Source organism: Dreissena polymorpha, chromosome 6, assembly GCF_020536995.1.
Source record: "Dreissena polymorpha isolate Duluth1 chromosome 6, UMN_Dpol_1.0, whole genome shotgun sequence".
In the NCBI taxonomy this organism is placed as follows: Eukaryota; Metazoa; Mollusca; class Bivalvia; order Myida; family Dreissenidae; genus Dreissena; species Dreissena polymorpha.
In genome coordinates this window covers 47,548,562-47,572,989 of record NC_068360.1, presented here as the reverse complement: position 1 = coordinate 47,572,989, position 24,428 = coordinate 47,548,562, and the positions used below count along the sequence as shown (strand labels likewise).

At 35.6% G+C, this 24,428-nt stretch overlaps 1 protein-coding gene across 1 annotated transcript in view; it reads right to left on the bottom strand.

Annotated features, from left to right (window-relative positions):
• Window positions 1-24,428, bottom strand: part of LOC127835653 (E3 ubiquitin-protein ligase mib1-like) — an 83,436-nt gene that overhangs the window by 48,988 nt on the left and 10,020 nt on the right. The window contains exons 7-8 of the mRNA XM_052362091.1: window positions 15,045-15,147; window positions 14,576-14,762 (exon numbers count right to left, since the gene is read on the bottom strand). Coding sequence (XP_052218051.1) covers window positions 14,576-14,762; window positions 15,045-15,147 — 290 coding nt within the window. The remainder of the gene's footprint in view (window positions 1-14,575; window positions 14,763-15,044; window positions 15,148-24,428) is intronic.

Here is a 24,428-nt window from a genome sequence, read left to right as displayed (position 1 = left end):
GAACGTTGCGTAAGTAAATTCATGACAAATAGGTAAATTGGTTGAAAAAGTCCATTTTAAATTAAACAAATGACACCAAGAATTTTAGCCTTTGAGTTAACTTAGTTTTATGATAAACTTTGTTATTAATACATGAAGGGGTGCATTACTTTTATTTTCATTATTTTCATTAAAAACAAAAATTGTTTTATATTTGAAGGACTAGGAGCTTAGAAGACGTCAAGTGTATTCCAACGTGCAGTGGAAGATGAAGCTGGGCCATGCTCATCAGGGACCAGTGAGTATTATAAGAACATTATTTCACCAAATGCATACATATTCAATTCATCCCTATCATATGAAGCATTTAATATCACTGTGTTTTTTCCAAAAATAAAAAAAATGAAACATTGAAATATAACTTTCCAATTGCTAGTATCAGCCCATCTTGTACCTTATTAGAAAATTATGTTTGTAAACTACCATTTCTGTTGTTCTCTTGTTTAATTAAATATAACTATTTGCAGTAACAATAAATTGCTGTGGATATTTGTTAGTAAAACTATCTTGTTTGTACTGTAATTGCATTTTCTGTTAGTGATTATCTAGTACTACATATTTCACAGATTTTCTGGATGTTTTTTTCATAATAAATTTCAGAATATCACAACATAATTAAAGTTTTGTTATGATTTATCTCACAGACCGCTAGATTTTTAACTAAAACATAGATAAGCATGCTTGTTTGCCGTAATTCTTGTAAGCTAATTATTTTATGGTAGACGTACCAAAGGATACTTTCATGAATATAAAAATACACATGCAAATTAATTTTTGTGTTTGAAAAGTCTTTTTGCTTAGCTCAAGGCAATATTGATAACAACAAGTGAGTGTCTGTAATATTATTACACTGATGTGTGTAATAATTTTAATAGTTTCAGACAAAAAAACCTGGGTAGAACCAGTACTCATTATGAATGCATATTAATTGAATATAACAATAAATCAAGTAATTTTCCTGGGTATGGTTATTATAACCAGTAGTACCAGTACTTACAAAGTATACATATTAATTTAACAACATATTTACAACATAATAAAGTCATGTTCCTGGGTAGAACCAGTACTTGACACAGAAATACATGAATTCAATGAGAACATAATCAAGTTTCCTGGGTAGGGTTAGTAGAACCGTACTTAGAAAGTATACATATTAATTTTACAACATAATAAAGTCACGTTCTTGGGTAGAATTAGAACTTGACACAGGAAAACATGTTACAGTTTAGAATAAGGCAATAAGAGGTTTCAATATTGCAAATTGCCGTTCTTAAACAGACAAATTCATAGCACAACAATTGAAAAGCTTAAATGAAAATTACCGAATGAAAAGTACATTTACACACATTTCAACAGTGTTGGAATAACAGTGTTCATAAAATATTATAAACAAGCATAACAAGTTTGTAATAATGTGCATTACAATTTTGACATGAAAACCGCTCCATAGTAAAGACAAACATGTAATTTTTAAAGTTAAATGTTATTCATCTTGTCTTATAACCAAAATTATTACATCATGTTGAATGAGAAAGTGTTTGTGTTAAAATAATAATACATAATTTATTATACTATTAATTTTTAATTATACTGATATCATAGTGAATAATGTTAGTGCTATTGAAAATAGAATATTTAATATTAGTTATTGTCATACATCAGTGATAAAAAAACACATAATTATGAGTACTGAAAAACTTTGTTGTGGCAAAAGCAAACAAGATAACATACTTGCACGTTCAAAGAATGGTAGCCTTTTCTATTTATGAAATCGGCTTCGTGGTTCTTTGGCCTTTGAATGCGAACATGAGTTCCATCAATCAGTCCGATTACATTTGGAAATCCTGAATAATCAATAAGATTATTATTTAACAATTATGTTCATTTATTTAGGACAGGTAAATGAAATTCAGCTGGCATGACTGAATCATTTCTTCAGCACAACATCTTAATTCCCGTAACATTGGAGTACCATTTGTAATAAAATCTGCAAAAAATGGTCTTATAGACATGGAGCGGAAATAAAATAGGTATTGAGGACCTACAGACTGATGGGAAGACTAACAGCGTTGTTAAAATCCCACACATCCTTTGAGGGGGGACTTTTCAAAGTCAGATACATATGCAGGTGTGGAGGATACCATGCTAAAACCAAGAGTGAATTGAGATTAAAAGAAGGGTACATAAATGTATAATTATTTAATCATAACACTGTTATATTCCATGGAGTGATATCAAAATGGCATTTACAGTAAAGAGTGAAGATATAATATTACAATAACTGCGAATTAGGAACGTAATGAAACAAAGATTCAATTTGGACTAAACTCGGGTGACATCACCCTTATGTTTATATATGCTAGGCCTCTATCCCCTGTGAACTTGCCCTAGGCATAATTGCATAATGTACCAAGCTATACATAAAACTCTTAAAGAAACACACATAATAAATACTTATATTCTCATTTTGATCGATAACGCTAAATGGCAGATTAATAACCACAATGTCGTAATTATCAAAATGTCATTTTCATTTAAGAATGAAGATATATAATATAACAATAACTGTGAATAAACGACATGAGAGAAGTATCCACTTTGGACTAAACTCCGGTGACATCGCCCTTCAATTAACGTATGCTTCACCTTTCTGTGAACTTGCATTGGGCCTAATGCAGAATGTATCATACAAAACATGAAATGGATACAGTGATAAAAATTACTGAATAAAAATAGTGTATAAATCATTTGATTAAAAAAAATCACATCAAAAAATTGTTGGTCCTAACTGCGTATGTTGTTTATGCAATAACGACGACAATGCCCCCACAAAAATGAAGTGCAAGTGAATGATTTCCCTTGGATAAATGTTCTCAGTCAAGGTCATTTAGACAAACACAAATCTGGCACTCACCAGCAATGGACTGAAATCTGCATTTTAGAGTTTTGCACTCTTCCCTGTCAGGAAACCGTACGTAACGGCGAGCTAGTCGAGCTATTGCTCGTCCAACTCGTCGGCAGCATCTTGATACGGATGGCTGACTGACTCGAACAGTGTCTCCTACGACGAGTTGGAAGGATCCAGTCGCCATGGCACGAAGAAATATGCACAGCTGCTGGATCGGCAGGAGAGGAGAATTCCTCAGCGTTCCAAAGTCCAGAGAATCGGCGACCAAATTTAATAAGGTCAGTATAGTTGCCGGAATAAATCGGTATCTCCTATAAACCTCCATTTCCGACAAACCGTCTAGAGGATTTTCTCTGTCAAACAATCTTCTACGCGGGACGTTTTCGACGTTTTCAAACAAGATATTGGCGTAACGCATAACGCGAACGGCCATCTTGGAAGCTTAAAGAATTATTCTAAGAATGCCCCGAAGCATTCTTAGAATTTTAAAGAAAATTCTTTATTCTTAAGAATTTTCTTTTGCAAAATGAGTTCGTGAATAAGACTTAAGAATTTTTTCTTACACTTAAGAATTTTCTTTATTTTCAAGTCTAAGAATTGCTAAAGAATTGTTGGTGAATACGGCCCCCGTTAAATGTGCTGTGCGGGTATTTGATTACACTTCGGAACGGTTTGACGTACAATCGGTTTTAAAACAAGGCTGTTTGGTCTCAACGACTGTGTTTAACCTCTTCCTCAACGACATAAGCGAGCTATTCGAGCAATCAAACATGGGCGTGAAAATTAACGGCAAAATTATAAGTCACTTGTTTTACGCAGACGATTAAGTTTTAATCGCAGAGAATGAGGAAGATCTCCAACACCTATTAACTTTATTATCACAGTGGTGCGATATAAATAATATGAAAATTAATACTGATAAATCGAAGATAATGCATTTTCGACCCCCTACCAAACAAAAAAACGAAGTTTAATTTCAAGTGCAATAATGACTTTATAGAATGCGTTCAGGGCTCGAATTAAACACTCGCAAACAGGCCATTTGCAAGTTGATTTTAAAAAACGCGTCTAAAATGTGAGTGCATAATTGAGGTACTCGCCATTTTTTGAGAGTTGGGAAAACGCAAACAAACAGATTTTCAAATAATAATCGTCTGAAGATCAGGAGGATACAGTGGTCTATCTAAGGTATTTTGCCGTCGATTATAATATTGTAAGTTTATAATGTGACAGTTCCAAATCTGTTAACAATATAGTTTGCAAGGGATGTCAGTCTGGCCAGTTTGTCTGTGAGGGTTTATTTCTCTGTTGATGCCCGTTTCTTGGTACGTCTCTGGGGCATAATTGTTTCTGGATATGTAAATACTGCCTTTATCGTACTCGATATATTTCGGAGAAAAACATAAACCTACAGAAATTTACGACTGGCTCAGTTAGAATTAAAATTTAAGAAGTACAATAGCTAACATGAAATAGAAAACTTTATTCGCGAGTAAACTTTGTACACTGGACGTGACCGGACTTCATAACGCTGCCGACTATTTTCCTTACACTAGTCACGTGGCCTTTGAAATGTCGTCTACTAAAAAACTAACGAGATTTTTTGTGGCGAAAATAAACCTAGTTCTTTGTGTTTTCTGTTACCACAGTATCACTACAAGTTCAGGGCTTTATTTTTCGAGTTTAGATCTACCAAAGAATGCATGTTTTATAGAAACATGTATTGCGAGTTGGAAAGAAAAAATGCGAGTTAAAATTTTAACAACTCGCAATTTTTTGCGAGTTGAAACAAAAAAGTAATTCGAGCCCTGGCGTTGAAAGCTACCGTTATCTTGGCTTAATGTCAACTGACCCTTTGGACTAGAACGTGACGGCAAAACATGTAGCGCAGTCAGCTACACGAGCCCTTGGTCTTATCATCGCAAAGTTTAAAGCATTGGGCGGGATGCCATACGAAGTTTTCTCAAAACTCTACGAGGCATGTGTCTGGCATACCATTAGTTACGGAGCCGCAATATAGGGGACCAGAGAGTTCTCGTGCATTAATGCAGTCCAACATAGAGCTGCCCGCTTCTTTCTGGGGGTCGGGAAGTACATGCCAAATGCCGCTGTGAACGGGAACATTGGATGGACGCCACCAATAGTAAAACAGTGGAAAGCCGTTATCAATCATTGGATTAGACTCTCAAATATGAACACCAATCAGGCCTTTTTCTGCCTATCTCACGGGTCCGATAGTCGGACCCATTCCCCATGCCAAATATGCATATTTTTGCCCCAATTCTTAAAAAAATCCCCTAAAAAAAAATATTTTTTTTTAATAAAGAAGTGTCGTATGACTTATGATTATTAGACTCTATATCTCAATTTTATTTTTTAAACAACCTACAAAATATATAACCATTATTTATAAGATTTTTTTATCCAAAATGGCTGGAAAACCCCCTGCCCAAATAATGCTTTTGTCGATGAAAATTCTTCCCAATTTGGAAGATTTCGCGACTCGAAAAATCCCCATTTTGCTAGGTACGTTTTCCCCAAATAGACAGAAAAAGGTCTGACAATATACTTAACAATTTTATGTTAAGAGCTATTTCTTCTCAAAATAAATGCTGGCCACATTTTGTTAAAATTACCGTTAAATCGTTTACTGAACATGATTTAAACATAAATGACCTATGTCAGTTAATTACAATTAACACGAATAATTTGATTTGTTCCAATCAAATATGTCAAATAAGATAAATCAGACATGGTTAAATCAAATAAATTTAGCTACTGGTAACGGTTACAGTACAGGTGGAAGTAAAGTACGCCTTTATAAGACTTTTAAAAGTACATTAAAAGCTGAACCTTATGTTAAGAATAGAGCTATAACAAGAAATGAAAGGAGTGCTTTAGCCAAGTTCAGGTGCGGTGTAGTACCCTTAAAAATTGAAACTGGTCGTTACAAAGGAATTGTTTTAGAGCAACAAACTTGTTTTTACCGTAAAACTATGGTGGAAGACGAAACCCATGTTTTACTCCAATGTCCATTGTACAATACCTTGAGAAATTAAATAGTATTAAAAGCGACATCCATCAATAATGATTTCAATTCATTTTCAGTGCCTGATAAGATTTCATTTCTACTCTCCGATGAAAATATGTTAAAATATAGTGCCGAAACCTGTCATGAAATACTAAGATTAATACATATGATAACTACATGTATAAATAATGTAAATTGAATTTTATTATTATGTTGTTGTTAATATTATATACTCATGTGTATAGATATATTTATGTGTATGTTGTATATACAAACTTAGATAAATATTTTATTTATTATTTTACCTATCCTTTTATTGTTAAGTAATATCGTCTTATGTGGCGTAGGTTCATACATTTTATAGTCTCTCGTAACTCTATTAGAGTGGTTTTCATACATGAACTTGTTTTAATTTGCTAAATGTGTTATATACCATGAATCTATAAAAGTGAGACTCAAATAAACTTTCTGTCTGTCGGTCTGTCTATAAAACTTTGCCAACAACATGATAAAATTAACAATCTGTGACATTGTTGAATGACCAACTAAAGCGTTGCAGAATCTTATATGTTCATAATCAAAATTTCAAATAAACGGCGAATTCGCAGTTTCTTCGATATACACTTTTACACCATTCCAAAATGTTGAATCACGGGACATTCCCAAAACATATGCACATTCAGTCTACTGACATACTACAAAAATCACACATATTGGAGTGTGTTAAACCGCAATTTAACGGTTTGGAAACATTAATACTAGTTAACTCATGGCGAATTGAATGTACATGAAGACATCCTATGCCCGCGGTTTCTAATGATAACCATAGATGTAATGATGTAATGCTGTGAATTCCTTTTATAATCAAATGTGCAAATCACGTATGTGTAGGCGTATGCACGTGAGTGGATATCCACTGACACCGTGTAACTAAAATAATCTTCATTTGGTTGTTTTTATTCTTAATCATTAATTACTATTGAATCGGTTAGTTGTTTGTTCAAGATATATTCAAATAGTGGTAATATGAAATATATTTATAGCAAGAAATTCATGTAGCGTCAATATTTCCATTTAAAGCTTAATGTCCAATAATGAATGTGTGCTTCATCGCTTACGTCCGTTAACTCGGACGGAAGGAATTCATACCAGTGATGGCATTTGGTTGTCATATCCGTTTTTCGGTTGATCCCGGTTCGATTCCAGCCGTTAATTTGGTGGTCAACATGCTAGCCGATTGCGTCATTATTAGAACCAAATATGTGATTAATAAATAATATATTAAAAAAATAAGAGTCATATGTATATTGTGGTAATAAATCTAACGTGTAAAACATCGAAATGAACGCGGTGTTTCTTAACGACGTGATATTTTGTTTAAATATAGGAATAATAACCTAATAAAATGTCTCTGGCGCCCAAAATGTGCCAGGGTCTCTTTGAACGTTAACCACCGAAAGTCGGTGTATGTTCGCAATTTTACCAAAAAAAATCCATGTTTAGATAAGAACGAAAGAAAATGAAAATGTAATATATTATAAATTATTATATTGTTGAGCTAATTATAACAAAACAAAAAAACAGCGACGTTCAAAAAATATAGAATTCACTAAGACGGCCACTTTATAGGTAAACTCGGTTTATTTTTTTTTTGCGCGATTTACTAAATAAACGTCATTTTTTCTATTATTTTCAATTTTTGGTCTTTATCATTCTGAAAAATTATTAGATTGTTTATTTTATGGATTTATATCATAATCGATATTACACTTAGCATTGGCTTGTAGATGTGAAACTCTACCTACACAATAAAACGTCAACAAATATGAAAAAAGCAAGTAAATAAAGAGAGTTAAAGCATATAACACAATCGTGAAATAGCATTAATGTCTATAACTCATTTATAATAATATAAGCCACTAAGATCTTTTGAGTCTTTAACATATTGCAAGACTATTAGAGTACTTATTTTATGGATGTATATCATAATCGATATTACACTCAGCCTTGGCTTGCAGATATGCAACTCTACCTTCACAATAAAACGTCAACAAATAAGAATAACACACCATGTAAATAAAGTACTTTAAAGTTATAATAATTTGAGCCGCAAAGCGTAAGTAAATCGGCAATCGCAGAGCCGAAAGAATACGTAGTACTACAGATGCGCGTTGCCGCATACACATGAAACCACGCGTAAATGCCGTAAATTTATCGCATGCTTGGTTACGATTTAATGCCAACAATATGGCCCAGTTGTAACGCATAAACAATATAAATATATACGATACACTGTTAATTTATATCGAACATACACTATTAAATGATGTAAGATACAAAAATAGTGTTTCTCTGATGTCGTACGTGTCTCTGTTTGTCCGGTAGCCTATATTTTCCTGATCTACTCATGATGTATATTTCTTTTAACCATAATTCAAATACTTTATTAACCGACAAATAAAAGAATCGGTAGTAAATGCTATTGTTTTTCAATGTAATAAAATTGTGAGACGTTTTGCCCCGTAAACGTCCAGATTCTGCATACTAGTATGCTTTGACATCTCGGACATCTGATACGTAACAAAGCTGAACCGTTATACATGTATCGTTTACAAATGTACACAGTCAACGGCAATATGCAAACGCAGATACCGAGAGAATATTTTATAAAGATCCTTTTTTGGTATGGTGGGTACTGTTTATTGATTTACATGCTCCTTTGGGTACGTTAACATTTTTCGTACATTTCGATCAACATAGCGATGCGTTCCTTAAACAAAATATAGAGTGTATGCCAACATTGTATTGGCTCCTTCTCAATGATTATAAACGAAACAAATTAGTAGAGGAATACAAATAAGAAAAGCTTTAACTCTATTAAAGAGATAGTGGGTGATATCAATTATAATAGTAATGTTAAATATAGTTCATAACGACAAACTTGCAACTTATGTTATACTGATACCGATACATTTATTGTGTTTGATCAAATAGTGAGTGCATGTTATGAATAAATCCTCACATATTATTTGGTTTGTACCGCTGTGAATGTATTTAACATGATTTTGACTAGAACAAAATACAGTTTATATCATTTTAAATCTTGAAATTAAATGTTTTTATGATTAAATGGAAAGTATATTCTCAGTTATTTATCTGCGAGGCAAACATCAAGATACAGCTTAAGTTTTCACAACACACAACAAAAAAAACAACTTTATTTCCGCAATATAGCTTACAATAAAGCTTCTAGCCTATACACGTGAATATAAAATACACATCAATGTTACAACGGTCGACACTATAACTTGTTTTGAAAACAGAATTTGCTTTAACAAAAAAAATGTCTTTTTTCCAAAACATTCGAAAGCTTCATATTAGAAGTGCAAAGAAAGTTACCGCTTTGTGTAACGAAGAAATTTATGTTAACACTGGATAAAAAAGATTACGAAGCTTTAAGAAAATGGAATTTGAAAATATTTACAAACCAACATGTTATAAGTACGCGTAGACTTATATTGCAAATTCGGGTATCAGTATCAAAATTCAACGTATATGTACAAGAGTATCAATTATTAAGTTGATATCTTACTTTGAACGATTAAGAACTTTGTTTACATACATTTACGAAAAACAAAACAATTAAAGAAAGATTATCGGTGACTCAACATATATTGTTCTGTTCTCTTCGTATGACTATGTTGTTTACATGGTAGCAAGATCTGCGGACAGAAGTATCCCACGGAATACCGTTAGGGCAATCGTGGTTACACATTACAATCCAGAGGGCGACAATGCGAGAGTGCGAGAATACGATGAAGACAGTGCGACAATACGATGGCGACAGTGCGATAGTACGATGGCGAAAATGCGATAATACGATGACGAAAATGCGAGAGTGTGAGAATACGATGTCGCCATTATACTATCGCATTGTCGCCATGGTACTATCGCGTTGTCGCATTGTCGTCATCGTATTCTCGCACTCTCGCATTGTCGTCATCGTATTATCGCATTGTCGTCATCGTACTATCGCACTGTCGCCATCGTATAGTCGCAATGTCGTCATCGTATTCTCGCACTCTCGCATTGTCGCCCTCTGGATTCTAATGTGTAACCCCGATGGCCTTAACGGTATTTCGTAATATCCAGATATTCTACGCATTTTAAAATATCACATGGAAACGCACGTTAGAAAATGTTACATAATCGAAGAGAAAAACCTATCTGAAGCATAAAACGTTTCATCATATTCGGATCATAGGTTGTAAGTGTTTGTGTAGAAACAAACAAGTACCAAAAAAGTCCCCATATAAGTATACAGCAGAAAATAATTTATAAACATTAAGTTGCTGCGAAACATACTTTAAAATATGTGATCAAAGGCAACAATTAACTAAACAAATATGATAAGCGAAGGTTCTACAAATATTCGAATATACGTGCTGAAGATATGCATATACACATTTATACAATTTTGTTGGATCATAAGTGCCTTTGATTTGCTGGGAAACATATGTGTTATTTAAAGACAGTAACTTCATGAAACATTAACTGGAGAGAAACCTTTCTGACAAATCGATTTTCATCCCTTAATCACACTGCAATACAATATGTCATCACATTTGAACTAATTTATTTTTTATTTTCTGGTCTAAAACATTAGCGCACTTGTGTGTCGATTAATCGCTTCCGCGTGTTCAGGCGCCCTTCAAAACCACATTTCATCTTCACATATTCACAAAAAACTCTTGGTAGCTTGTATTTAAAGCAAAATAAAAATCATCATACATATATAACGTTCAAATGAATCGGAGTCTTACGCGGGTATAAACATTCGAAATGGTGTGGGGGTCGATATGGTATGTCAGATGTGCGCAAAAAATGAGTCTAGTGAAATGAAATCCCTGTAAAATAGACAATAATATATACAAACAAAACTTGGGTGGAAAATGATTATCCAGCGAAGCAGGGCTTTTGATTCGCTCAATCAGATCCTAAACCAAACCAGATAATCATTGACGCCGTTGTCATTTTTACCACATTTATCCCGTCTCATCAAAAATTAAAATACACTCAGATACGCAATCATATTTATTAAAAGGTAGTTTTAACGAAATTGAGCTCAAATCGTTTTCCGTCTCTTAGAGAAAGTGTACTGCATGATGAAAAAAACACACTTATAGGCTCCTTAAACTTTTAAAAACATAAACAATTCTAAAATGCATGATTAAAGTTATGAGTTCTCAACATCACACGAAGGAATTGTTTATTGAACAATTAAAATAATTTACAGAGTTCTGCCTGAAAGTGACAATTGATCTTCTGCTGTCAAGAATATCTGCCACACCACAAACAGTTTATATTCTAGTAGATAAAAATAACGCATACTTGTGTCGGTGCATACTGATATGTATTGTACATATTCCTAAAGTCTTTTTCTTGTGAACATCGTAAACAAAATCGCGATTATCGATTTTCTTAATCCCAGTTACTAATTTTAACGTACAAATAAAACGGCATGTTTTCTCCAACGCTCAATACCACAGTCAACCAAATACAATATCAATGAATCAATATATCAATAAATCAATTAATTAATTAATTAATCAATCCATCAATCAATCCATCAATCTATCAATCCATCAATCCATCTCATCACCTTTCAATCACGTAAGCACTCACTGATCGTTTAACTTTTATAAATAAATCATGCGTTCATATTTAATTGCCTTTACTGATTCAAAACAAAGCACTGTTGTAACTACCTAAATATCCATGCGCTCTTCAAAACTTAAAACGTTTACAAATATAACATATACAACATATATATATATATGTTATTGGACATTACCATAAAAATGAGCAATACAACTTGTTTTGAGCTCAAAATACAGTGTCCTCCAAGTCAATTGTGTTCACAAACAATCAGTTTATTTACATCGCTGTTTACTCGGGAAAGTGAAAGTGACTCAGGTCACCAAAAATATCTCGTTGATTTTCAACGTTTTCCGGTATCACTCACAAAGTAGGTCTCTTCTTAATGTTTAAAACGTTTGTAGTTATCTTATAAGTTACTTTCTGCATGTAAAAAGTTGTTAAAATAAAATTAAAATTGAATTTTCTTTCGGCTATTTTTAGCATTCGTCACCGTTTTGGGGCTACACACCACGATAGTGGCAACGTTGTAAACATTTCTTCCAATTATGAAACGGGTATATCTTCCATAAGTCTTGACAACGTTGCGCCTAAGCTGTGTTATTATCGTTTGTTATGCAAGAGTAACTGTTATCTGGTAAAAATAGACCAGTTTATATGCATAATAATTGGATTTGTCACCTTTAATGGGACTTTAACACATACAATGTATTACTTTATCTTGTGAGTAGGCTTATTTTACGACGTGTTACATACTAATACAAAAATATTGTTGGTTTACATTCATACAAAGAAATTGCAGCAAAAAGATGAAGTTATACAGATGACCAAGTGATAACATTTCGTCTTAACCCCATTCAAGGAGCATACTGATTATCCAATAATATAATTTATACAAGGGATGGGACCGAATATCCGAATATTCGAAAATCGGCAGAATATTCGAACTCGAATTTCATATTCGAATATTCTATTTGAATGCAAAGATAAAAAAAGTTATAAGTACATGTATAAAGTCGCAGTTTTGGTTTCCATTATAAGTCATTGCTTTGATAACAGCTTCCATCGATGGACGAGATGATAATTTCCAGATGGGATGGTATAAGGAAAGGGACCAATCGTCAATTTACTATCAATTCATAGTTATGCAATATGTACAAACTATTTTCTGAAAATCAGTCGAAAATGAAAGTAAATTTATGTAAAACATATACGTATATTAATAAACATTTAACAATCTGTGTTTTGACAGGTTTTTAACCTCAGCGGTCAATTGTATAAACTGTGGTTAATATTAACTTTAGTAACTTGATTATCGCAGCTATTTGCATGATTATGTTACCGCAATATAACTGTATTTGTATAAACGATGGTTACTTAGTTGTAACTTAACCATTGAAATTCGTTAACTAACCACAGTAAAATTACCAACAATGCAACCCTGCAAATGACGTCGTTTTCGAGCAATTTGTCATACGAACATTGTCCAATATGGCCGCACTCTGGCACAAAAGAAATAAGCGAAAAACGGGCTTAAACTTTTAGTGACCGAGAGGTGGACGTTTTCAAGAATTTAATTAAAGAATATCTTCATAAACTCAAAGCAAATCAAAAGCGGCAACTCGTTACCTAATAAGTAATAAGTCAGAAACTTGGTAAAAGACTGAATTCAAAACCCCATTAAACTTCACAATCAACGATTATTGCGTAAAATATTTCGTAAAATAAAGTTAACCCATACAAAATCAGTATTCATTAAAGCAATAGCCAACATGTGAACGCTAGATGTGGTCTGGTTACATAGGTTTAACAAGATACATAGTTACCAGACCACATCTAGCGTTGAAATTATTGCTACTATATACGGAACACTGATTTTGTATGGGTAAACTTTATTTTACGAAATAACTAACGAAATATTCGTTGATTTTGAGTGATAATGGGGCTTTAGAAGGATCTGTTTGATTTTAATGTTTATGCATTGAAGCACAAAACTCATTAATGCATCGTGATGATAAATAAATAGTGTGGTTAGTCTACATTAGAGACACGGTAATTCACATGGACCGAAGTAGGGTGCAATGAAGCAATAACACGAAACGAACACATAACTTTTAAAACATGTTATCACAATATTTATCATGGAATCTCGGGTAAATACAGTTTCATTCTTTTGTACATAACTTCACGAAATTTATGATCGAATCCAGGCTGTATAAAGTTTGAAGCAATTAAAGTGTGCGTTTTGCAACACTGCGTTTTGGAAGTTAGAATCTATATTTGAACTATGAAATGAGTAAAACAGACGTAAAATATTTTTTTGGAACGAAAGCACATGCATTGAATATCCCATTAACTGAAGTTTGTATTTAAATAGCTAATATGTATTTAATGGTCATGCCGTTAAGTATTAAATATTGGGGACTTAGAATGATAACTTTATTCGTTTCAAATTACCGAATTAATATACCTTTCATCACTAACATTATGCTTCAAATAAGCATTATTTTATTTAATTCTTACATAGTTGATAAGTCTAGTTATTGTTTTGTTCACTTAGAAGCAATCATGATGATGATGATGATGATTATGATGATGATGATGATGATAATGATGATGATGATGATCATGATCATGATGATGATTATGATGACGATGATGATGATGATGATAATGGTGGTGGTGGTGGTGGTGATGATGATGATGATGATTATGATTATTATTATTATTAGCAATATCATTTCCATTATTATTATTATTATTATTATTATTTTTATTATTAGTAGTATTATTATTATTATGATTATTATGATTATTATTATTATTATGATGATTATTATTATTATTATTATTATTATTATTATTATTATTATTATTATCATTATTATTATTATTATTATTATTATTATTATTATTATATCAAAATTATTGACATTTACCTCGTAACATCTTTTTGAGGCCTTTTGTGAATTCGTTACGACCGTCTTCATCCAACTCATCCGCACCGTCGGTGACTGACAGCAAAAGATTTTTATAACGAACAGGCCACAGCTCTTCAACAACACCTTCCGCCACTTGCTGCAGAATACTTTCCGTGTCCCCAGCATCAGCATTTATCTTGATGTACTGAGGAGCAATAGGAAATAAGGTGTTGGCTTAAGGCTTATATTTATGATTAAATACCAACGATGTTGTATATATTTATAGTCCAGTGGGTTTTACAAAGTTTGTTTTGAATAGATAAACATTATTTATGCAAAATAAGCACTTTGGAATTCATACACGTGCTATTATACAAAAGGAAAATATTAAACTAAATGTTAAATAGCATTTTTATCCAAACAATGGTTTGCTGATCAAAGTGCTCGTTATAGAAGTGTACGTGTCTTATTATGAGTGAAAACTCACTTTTGCATCGTATGTTACATTGAACCAGTTAGACTCCTTGACCCTTTTGTTGTCTTTCATAAAATTGATTCTTCCACTTGTATATACTTTCTTATAAAATGCACTGAAACGGAGAAACATAAAAACATTGTAGTTGACATATTATTTTTTGAAAGGAAAATAATCATAGTCCTATCAAATAAAAATAAAAAAGGGCTGTTTGTAAAACATGCATGCCCCCCATATGGGCTGTGAGTTGTAGTGGCAGCCATTGTGTGAAAAAGTTTTTTGTCACTGAACGGTGGTGGTGGTGGTGGTGGTGGTGGTGGTGGTGGTGGTGGTAATGGTGGTGGTGGTGGGTGGTAGGTGGTGGTGGTGGGTGGTGGGTGGTGGGTGGTGGGTGGGTGGTGGGTGGTAGTGGTGGTGGTGGTGGTGGTGGTGGTGGTGGTGGTGGTGGTGGTGGTGGTGGTGGTGGTGGTGGTGGTGGTGGTGGTCAATCGATAGGGGTTTCCTGCCGGTCATGACAAATGTCCCTATGAAGTTTCGTGATCCCAGGCCAAAGCGTTATTGAGTTATCATTCGGAAACCATTTTACTGCTTCAGGTCACTGTGACCTTGACCTTCGACCTAGTGACCTGAAAATCAATAGGGGTCATTTGCCGGTCATGACCAATGTACCTATTAAGTTTCATGATCCCAGGCGTAAGCGTTCTTGAGTTATCATCCGGAAACCATTTTCCTATTTCCAGTCACTGTGACCTTGACCTTTGACCTAGTGACCTCAAGATCAATAGGGGTCATCTGCCAGTCATGACCAATGTCCCTATGAAGTTTCATGGTCCCAGGCGTAAGCGTTCTTGAGTTATCATCCGGAAATCATTTTCCTATTTCCAGTCAACCATTTTACTGCTTAAAGTCACTACGACCTTGACCTTTGACCTAGTGATCTGAATATCAATAGGGGTCATCTGTCGGTCATGAGCTATGTCCCTATGAAGTTTCGTGATCCCAGGCGTAAGCGTTCTTGAGTTATCATCCGGAAACCATTTTCCTTTTTCCAGTCACTGTGACCTTGACCTGTGACATTGACCTTTGATCTACTTACCTCAAAATTAATAGGGATCATCTACCAGTCATGACCAATGCCCCTTTGAAGTTTCTTGATCCCAGCCGTAAGCGTTCTTGAGTTATCATCCGGAAATAATTTTCCTATTTCCAGTCAAACATTTTACTGCTTAAGGTCCATGCGACCTTGACCTTTGACCTAGTGACCTGAAAATCAATAGGGGTCATCTGCCGGTCATGACCAATGTGCCTATGAAATTTCGTGATCCCAGGCATATGCATTCTTGAGTTATCATCCGGAAACCATTTTCCTATTTCCAGTAACTGTGACCTTCACCTGTGACCTTGACCTTTGACCTAGTGAGCTCAAAATCAATAGGGTTCATCTGCGAGTCATGATCAATGTTCCTATGAAGTTTCATGATCCTAGGCCTAAGCGTTCTTGAGTTATCATTCGGCAACCATCTGGTGGACGGACCGACCGACAGACTGACCGACAGACCGACCGACAGACCGACCGACAGACCGACCGACCGACATGAGCAAAGCAATATACCCCCTCTTCTTCGAAGGGGGGCATAAAAATGATCTGAATTAATTAGTATTTGTTTTTAGTGCGAAGGGCTAAATTAATTCGCAACATATCAGGCAGTGTTTTATTCCTTATTTAAACCAAAGTGTACAATATAACTATAAAAATAATTGACATCTACGTATGATATGAAACATACGTATTGACACACATTTAATTCCGTCTTATTTTTCAATAATCCAATTCCTTTTTTAGCGGCAGAACACGTATAAACATGTACCGTTGTGTTTAACAAACGTTTCACTTTTACGGCACATGTAAAAATTAAAACAGTGCTCTTGATTGTGATTTAATCGTGTTGATCGTGGAATATTTTCGAACCGTCATTAATTTGAACGATAAACGATCGCAGGTATAAATAAAATCGATTATAAAAAGGGCTGTATTTTTGTCATTCGTGTCAATGTTGGTCAATCAAATTGCAAAAAATATCGCAACCGCATAGTATCGTAATGGCGCGCATTCATTAATGTCAGACTTATTCCGGGAACTCGATCATATTCTTTGTACTTGTTAAATGCATTATTTAAAGCATACCATGTGGATTAATATATTGAATCTTTATTGATAATAATAAACAGCGCAACTTTATTTGCATATATTATATATGGTAACAAATGTAACAATCAGACGTTTTTATTTAACATAAGTTGGAACAGTGCCGGATTAAGCACCATGTAGACCCATAGGCAGTGAAACTTTTGGAGCCCACGCCCCAGGCTCCTAGCCAGTATAGTGTAAGTATATATATGCCAAAACGACATTATTATTAGATTAATAATTTAAGAAAACAATAACTGTATTCTTTTTATTAACGTAATAAACTATTTATCCCAAAATAAGTAATATGAATGTTAAAGTAAAATAATTGGCTTTGGCAAGTCATTAGATTAGGCTAAGTAAGAAAGTAAGCACATTATTTCGTCATGGTCTCATGGGGCCCCTTTAAGTCGCGGGCCCCATAGGCAGTTGCCTACTCTGCCAAATGGGTAATCTGGAACTAAGTGGAAACACATGTTACACTCAGACATTTCTATTTCACATATGTGGAAACACGTGAAACAATCAGACAATCCATTGCACATACATGTATGTGGAAACAAATTTAACAATCAGATATTTATATTTCACATCTAATTAATTGCAGTTCAATGAGTTGAAGCATACATTGATTTATTATTATGCGGTCTGGACTTACATAAAGGCTCTCTTATTCTGAGAATTGTGTACATATCAAACACACAATCACACGAACAATACCCGGAGAGTCTTCACATATAAGTGAATGTTGTGTCCGTTACATTTCTAAAACGTACTTATTTAATGTATTAAAGCTGACTCTTTATGCTGCCCCAAACTCTTATTGTAATACGGAATAAATATGCATTATTTATTTATTTTTTGAATTTAATATTTTCTATTTATTTAACAATGAAATATCTATAAAAAATAGTGAATTAAATCTTCAAACTTTCGCTACTGTTTTTTTTTATTTTAAGTCGCTCATCTAATAGTTTATAAACTATAAAATCGTAAAATTCCGCATTTTGTAAGTTCTCTCAATCTCGAAAAAACTTAAATATCCGCGTTAGTTTGACATAACATCACTGGCTTAGTAAGAATTGCCTTCGTTTTATTAAAAAATAGCGTTAAAACGAATATGATTTTTGAAATGTTGGGAAACTGGAATGCACCTTCTCTTTTTGTCGATATTCTTCACCCAGCGTCAAAAAAATCCTAATTAAAATGACAGTATGAAAAATGTTAAACATGTCCTAGTATTCGTTTATCGGATAGATTTGACTAAACGTTGGGGTCAGACACAAAATAAAGAACTTTATCAGAGATACAACACACAAAAACTAACCTTGGGCCTGGCTAGCCAATGAAAACAATATAAAGCTGGGCTATGCTTGAAGTCTATTACTATTTAGTGTCAAATCGTAAAATATATCGCAACCACAGACACCTTTTTTTAATAAGGATTATATTGATTGTATAATCTTGTACAAGCATATACATATTTGGGAACACCGATTATGATTATGGTGCCGGATTGATATCAAATAGATTTCTTATGTAAAACACAACCAAACGACCGTTTGAAATCATATCCATATTGGGGATCAGGCCGTGTAAGATGTTGAAACATGTAGTTGTCAAACTGTGAACAGATTGTAACTGAGCGCAAATCAGCGTATCATAAAGCATTAGAATCACTTCGTATATAAGCCTGAAATCTGAGTAAACAAAAAATCAGTTGCGTGTGGCCACTCGTGGCAGCGGATTCCAAAACAACAAAAAATACCTAAAAAACACAATCGGCGTCAGTAATTATGCTAATTTTAACAGAACAAAACAGAAAAGAACATAAAAGATATTAACTATGAGTTGTATATAGAAAAGTGTCAGTCTTAACAATATTACATTACATAGGCCATGTAAAAAGGAAACGTTCATACACAATTAAGTGCATACTTAGGAACATAATACATGATAGTGAATGAAAACAACAACATAACTACAAATATATACGTGACAGGGTGGCACTCGATTATGATGGTGTTAATATTTATGGAAAATAAATTGCATGTGGTAAATGGATTATTTAACTAATAACACTTGTCAGTTATTATGCTTATGGTAATATGGTATGCATATGGATACAAGGAAAGGCGGGGGCAGAAGTCCTCATCTAAGGTATTGCACATTAGTTCGTAAACCTGATTGATAGAGGCCAAATAATAAGGTTTGGCCTCATTTGACTCCAAACCCGCCTCAATCGAACCATCTGCAAGAGCATTGGATTGAATGAAACCGGTGGATACAGAAGTAGGAATGCTAGACTCATACGCTTCTAGCATGAGAGGATCGTTTTCCGGCACCATCAAAGATATAGCTGGTGAGTTAGGGCGATCAGTGATCAAGTCAGCAGACTCACTTTGAATACCAGCGGTAGCTGGTAAAGGATCAGTCGTAATAGGGACAAAGATTCCCGGCGACTGTTGGATCCACAAAGTATAGGGATTTGATGGTGTAGCGGCAGCCCGGAGTATACTTCTATGCAATGTGGAAGAGACCCGTGGGGCTGAAAACGCAGCCGAAGTGGTTAGGTTAACCCCTGTACCTGGAGCCTGATATGTATACGAACTAGTGTTTGAATACAAATTAAGCCCAGTGGTTGTAGGAACGGCTGAAGTGTGTTGAGGCCAAAATAGAAGCCGACACACGTGAAAGGGAGTAACGAGATTCCTCAGAGAAGGATCGCATAGGGGACCGAGGGATCCGAGAGCGCCTAATACAGGAAGGTCGATGTCCCTTATACCCGAGACACTTTTCAACGCTGGGAATGGTGTTTCCTGATGGAACGTCTCCCAGAGCAATGGCGTGATCGCTCTTACGAGAAGATCGACACCGAGAAACACTCGGTGAGCGTGAACGACGTCCACTCCGATAATGATGAGGGCTAGTCGAAGTAGACGATGAGTCATACGACGACGAACCCGAGGTGGAGGAGTAGCCGGAAACATCAGAAACTAAGCGTTTGCGTCTGTGACTCACAGTAGAAACGCGACTGCGTCTACAGTTGTGGAGCACTGACAAAGTATAGTCAACATCTACGGTGACCGGAACGGTATGTGGCACGGACCGGTACCCGGTGACCGGACCGGTCATAGAATGACCGGTGACCGGACCGGTCATAGTATGACCGGTGACCGGACCGGTCAATGACCGGTGACCGGTTGACCGGTGACCGGTGACAGGACCGGTCATAGCATGACTGGTGACCGGACCGCTCAATAACCGGTAACCGGTGCCCAGTTGACCGGTGACGACACCGGTCATAACATGACCTGTTACCGGACCGGTCAATGTTGACCGGTGAACGGTGACCGGTTGACCGGTGACCGGTGACGACACCGGTCATGTTATGACCGGTGACCGGACCGGTCAATGTTGACCGGTGACCGGTTGGCCATTGACCGGTTGACCGGTGATGTCACCGGTACATAACATGACCGGTGACCGGACCGGTCAATGTTGACCGGTGACCGGTTGACCGGTGACGACACCGGTCATAACATGACCGGCAACAGGACCGGTCAATGTTGACCGATGACCGGTGACCGGTTGACCGGTGACCGGTGACCGATGACCGGTGACGACCGGACCGGTCAACTGGTCGGTACCCGGTGAACGGACCGGTCATAAAATGACCGGTGTCCTCACCTGGTAAAGACCGAAGTATGGCGGGTGCCATATGGTCCGACGTCGATCAATGAAGAGCCAAGCTCCGTGATCAACGTCCTTGGGCAAAGACCGACGTGTGACGGACGCCATATGGTCTGACGTCGATCAATGAAGAGCCAAGCTCCGTGATCAACGGCCTTGGGCAAAGACCGACGTATGACGGACGCCATATGGTCTGACGTCGACCGACTGACAGCATATAGCCCGTTTCGGTCAATGTCTTGCCCGGATAGCCAAAGAACGATGTATGGCAGGATCCATATGGTCTGACGTCGATCGGTTCCTTGGCATAGATATAAGCATCATCTCCACTCTTGTATTTCCGACCATCATGTAAATCGATTATGAAAAACAAGAGCAAAACATATTCATCAATAAAGTGGCCATTGACCAGATTGTCATACGGCATATTAAATCATTATTTGCCCATAATGAAAATAATTAACACTTTCTCAGTTACTAAGTGTAAAAGAGAAAGCCAATAGAACGTATAATACCATTGCCGTAGAGCATAAATTAAACAAAAGTTTAATTCGAAACAGATGAAATAATACACTGACCATCAACTAGATCGTCATGTAGAACGTAAAATCATGATTTGCACACAAGCAAATGATATACATTCTTCAATGAATAAGAAGAGCACGCTTTTCACGTTCTCGCAATGTATTACAAGAACACGTTTTGCACGTGCTTGTTCGCGTCTGAAAAAACAGCATGGTAGAAATAAACTATTGTTCAATAAAAGCAAGCATTGCTTACCTTTATATTCAAATAAAAGTATATTACAGGCAAGAACGAGGAATACGAGAAATTCACGGTAACATATTTGTAAGACAAATTGAAAAATCTATACAAAACCCAGCGTAAACACAGAAACAAATTATTGATTCACCAAAATAGGTGTGTTTTCAAACGCATCCGGAAGAAGAGTGATTTGTGGGTAGACGGTTTCTGGTGACGAGGTTGCACTGCACTATGTGACAGTTCTGACCTGTTGCCTGGATTGGTCCTACTATCTAGGTGGCGCGCTCCAGAAATTCCGGATTAATAACAACCCTTACAGATTAAGTAACTATGAGATAGCAGGTAACGTATTTATGATATTAAAACCATTTACCTATTTCCACTCACTGTGACCTTGACCTTTGACCTAGTGACCTCAAAATCAATAGGGGTCATCTGCAAGTCATGACCAATGTCCCTATGAAGTTTCATGACCCCAGGTGTAAGTGTTCTTAAGTTATCATCCGGAAAACATTTTCCTATTTCCAGTTAACCATTTTACTGCTTCATGTCACTGTGACCTTGACCTTTGACCAAGTGACTTGAAAATCAATAGGGGTTATCTGCCGGTAATGACCAATGTCCCTATGAAGTTTCATGATTCCAGGCATAAGCGTTCTTGAGTTATCAACTGGAAACCATTTTCCTATTTCCAGTCACTGTGACCTTGACCTTTGACCTAGTGATCTCAAAATCAATAGGGGTCATCTGCCAGTCATGACCAATGTCCGTATGAGGTTTCATGATCCCAGGCGTAAGCGTTCTTGAGTTATCATCCGGAAACCATTTTCCTATTTCCAGTCAACCATTTTACTGCTTTAAGTCGCTGTGACCTTGACCTTTGATCTAGTAACCTGAAAATCAAAAGGGGTCATCTGCCGGTCATGACCAATGTCCGTATGAAGTTTCGTGATCCCAGGCCTAAGCGTTCTTAAGTTATCATCCGGAAACCATTTTCCTATTTCCAGACACTGTGACCTTGACCTGTGACCTTGACCTTAAATCTAGTGACCTCAAAATCAATAAGGGTCATCTACCAGTCATGACCAATGTCCCTATGAAGTTTCATGATCCAAGGCGTAAGCGTCTTTGAGTTATCATCCGGAAATCATTTTCCTATTTCCAGTCAACCATTTTACTGCTCAAGGTCACTGCGATCTTGACCTTTGACCTAGTGACCTGAAAATCAATAGGGGTAATCTGCCGGTAATGACCAATATCTCTATGAAATTTCATGATCCCAGACGTAAGCGTTATTGAGCTATCATCCGGAAACCATTTTCCTATTTCCAGTAACCGTGACCTTGACCTGTGACCTTTGACCTAGTGACCTCAAAATAAATAGGGTTCATCTGCAAGTCATGACCAATGTTCGTAGGAGGTTTCATGATCCTAGGCCAAAGCGTTCTTGAGTAATCATCCGGAAACCATCTGGTGAACGGACCGACAGACCGACCGACAGACAGACCGACCGACATGTGCAAAGCAATATACCCCCTCTTCTTCAAATCGGGGGCATAATTACAAATATATATCTGACAGGGTGGCACTCGATTATGATGGTGTTAATATTAATGGAAAATAAACTGCATGTGGTTAATGTATTATTTAACTAATTTAACACTTGTCAATTATTATGCTTATGGTAATAAATAGAAAATTGATTCCCATATATTCAAAATGGCAAAGCATTTAACAATCAGACATGTTTTTTATGTCCCCCAGTCTATACTGGGAAAATAGACTGGGGGACATATTGTTTTTGCCCTTTATGTTGGTTTGTTTGTTGGTTTGTTTGCGTCAAACTTTAACATTGGCCATAACTTTTGCAATATTGAAGATCGCAAGATATTTGGCATGCAGGTGTATCTCATAAAGCTGCACATTTTGAGTGGTGAAAGGTCAAGGTCATCCGTCAAGGTCAAAGGTCAAATATATGAGGGGACATGGCGTTTCACAAACACATCTTGTTTTCTCATATGTGACAATACCTGTAGCAATCAATCATTACTATTTTACATCTGAGTAATTGTAGTCCCGATGCAATTTGTTGAAGCAAATATTACCATGCAGTTAAAACTTAAGTATACACACTCACTTGAAAAATGTTCTCCGATTATGAAAATTGTGTATATAAAAACAAATTAACAGTCAAATGAACATTGACCAGGGGGATTCTTAACTTTTGAGTGAATTTCGTTTCAGATTATCTGAGAAAGTTTCATATTTAGTAAAATCAGATTTCACAGACGAAACTTTTCCAAAACCAATATTTGTGCTATCATTTTTTTTATTTTATTTTTTTGCATAATTACAGTATTATACGATTCATATTAAAAACATCAACGGCTATCAGACTGTCCGATGATTTTTAGTACGTCATTTGATTTGTCTTTCTAAAAAGTATTTAATGATAATGATACACTGAAACAAACATGCGGCCTTTATTTGAAAAAGCGCAGATGGTCTTTTATCGTCTGGCATTTTCGGGATCTGTTCAAAAGCATATATTGGTAATTTTATAAAACATTATATAGTTTTATTTAAAGGCCTATATTGCAGTAAATTAAAATGGAAATCTTATCACAGATGTTGTATATGAAAATGGCGTTACAAACCACTGTTGTTAATTTAGATTCAAAGTTAGCTGGTTCGTAATATATCAAAATTAATACATGCCAAGAAGAAGTTTCGTTTTCAATTCTAACTGG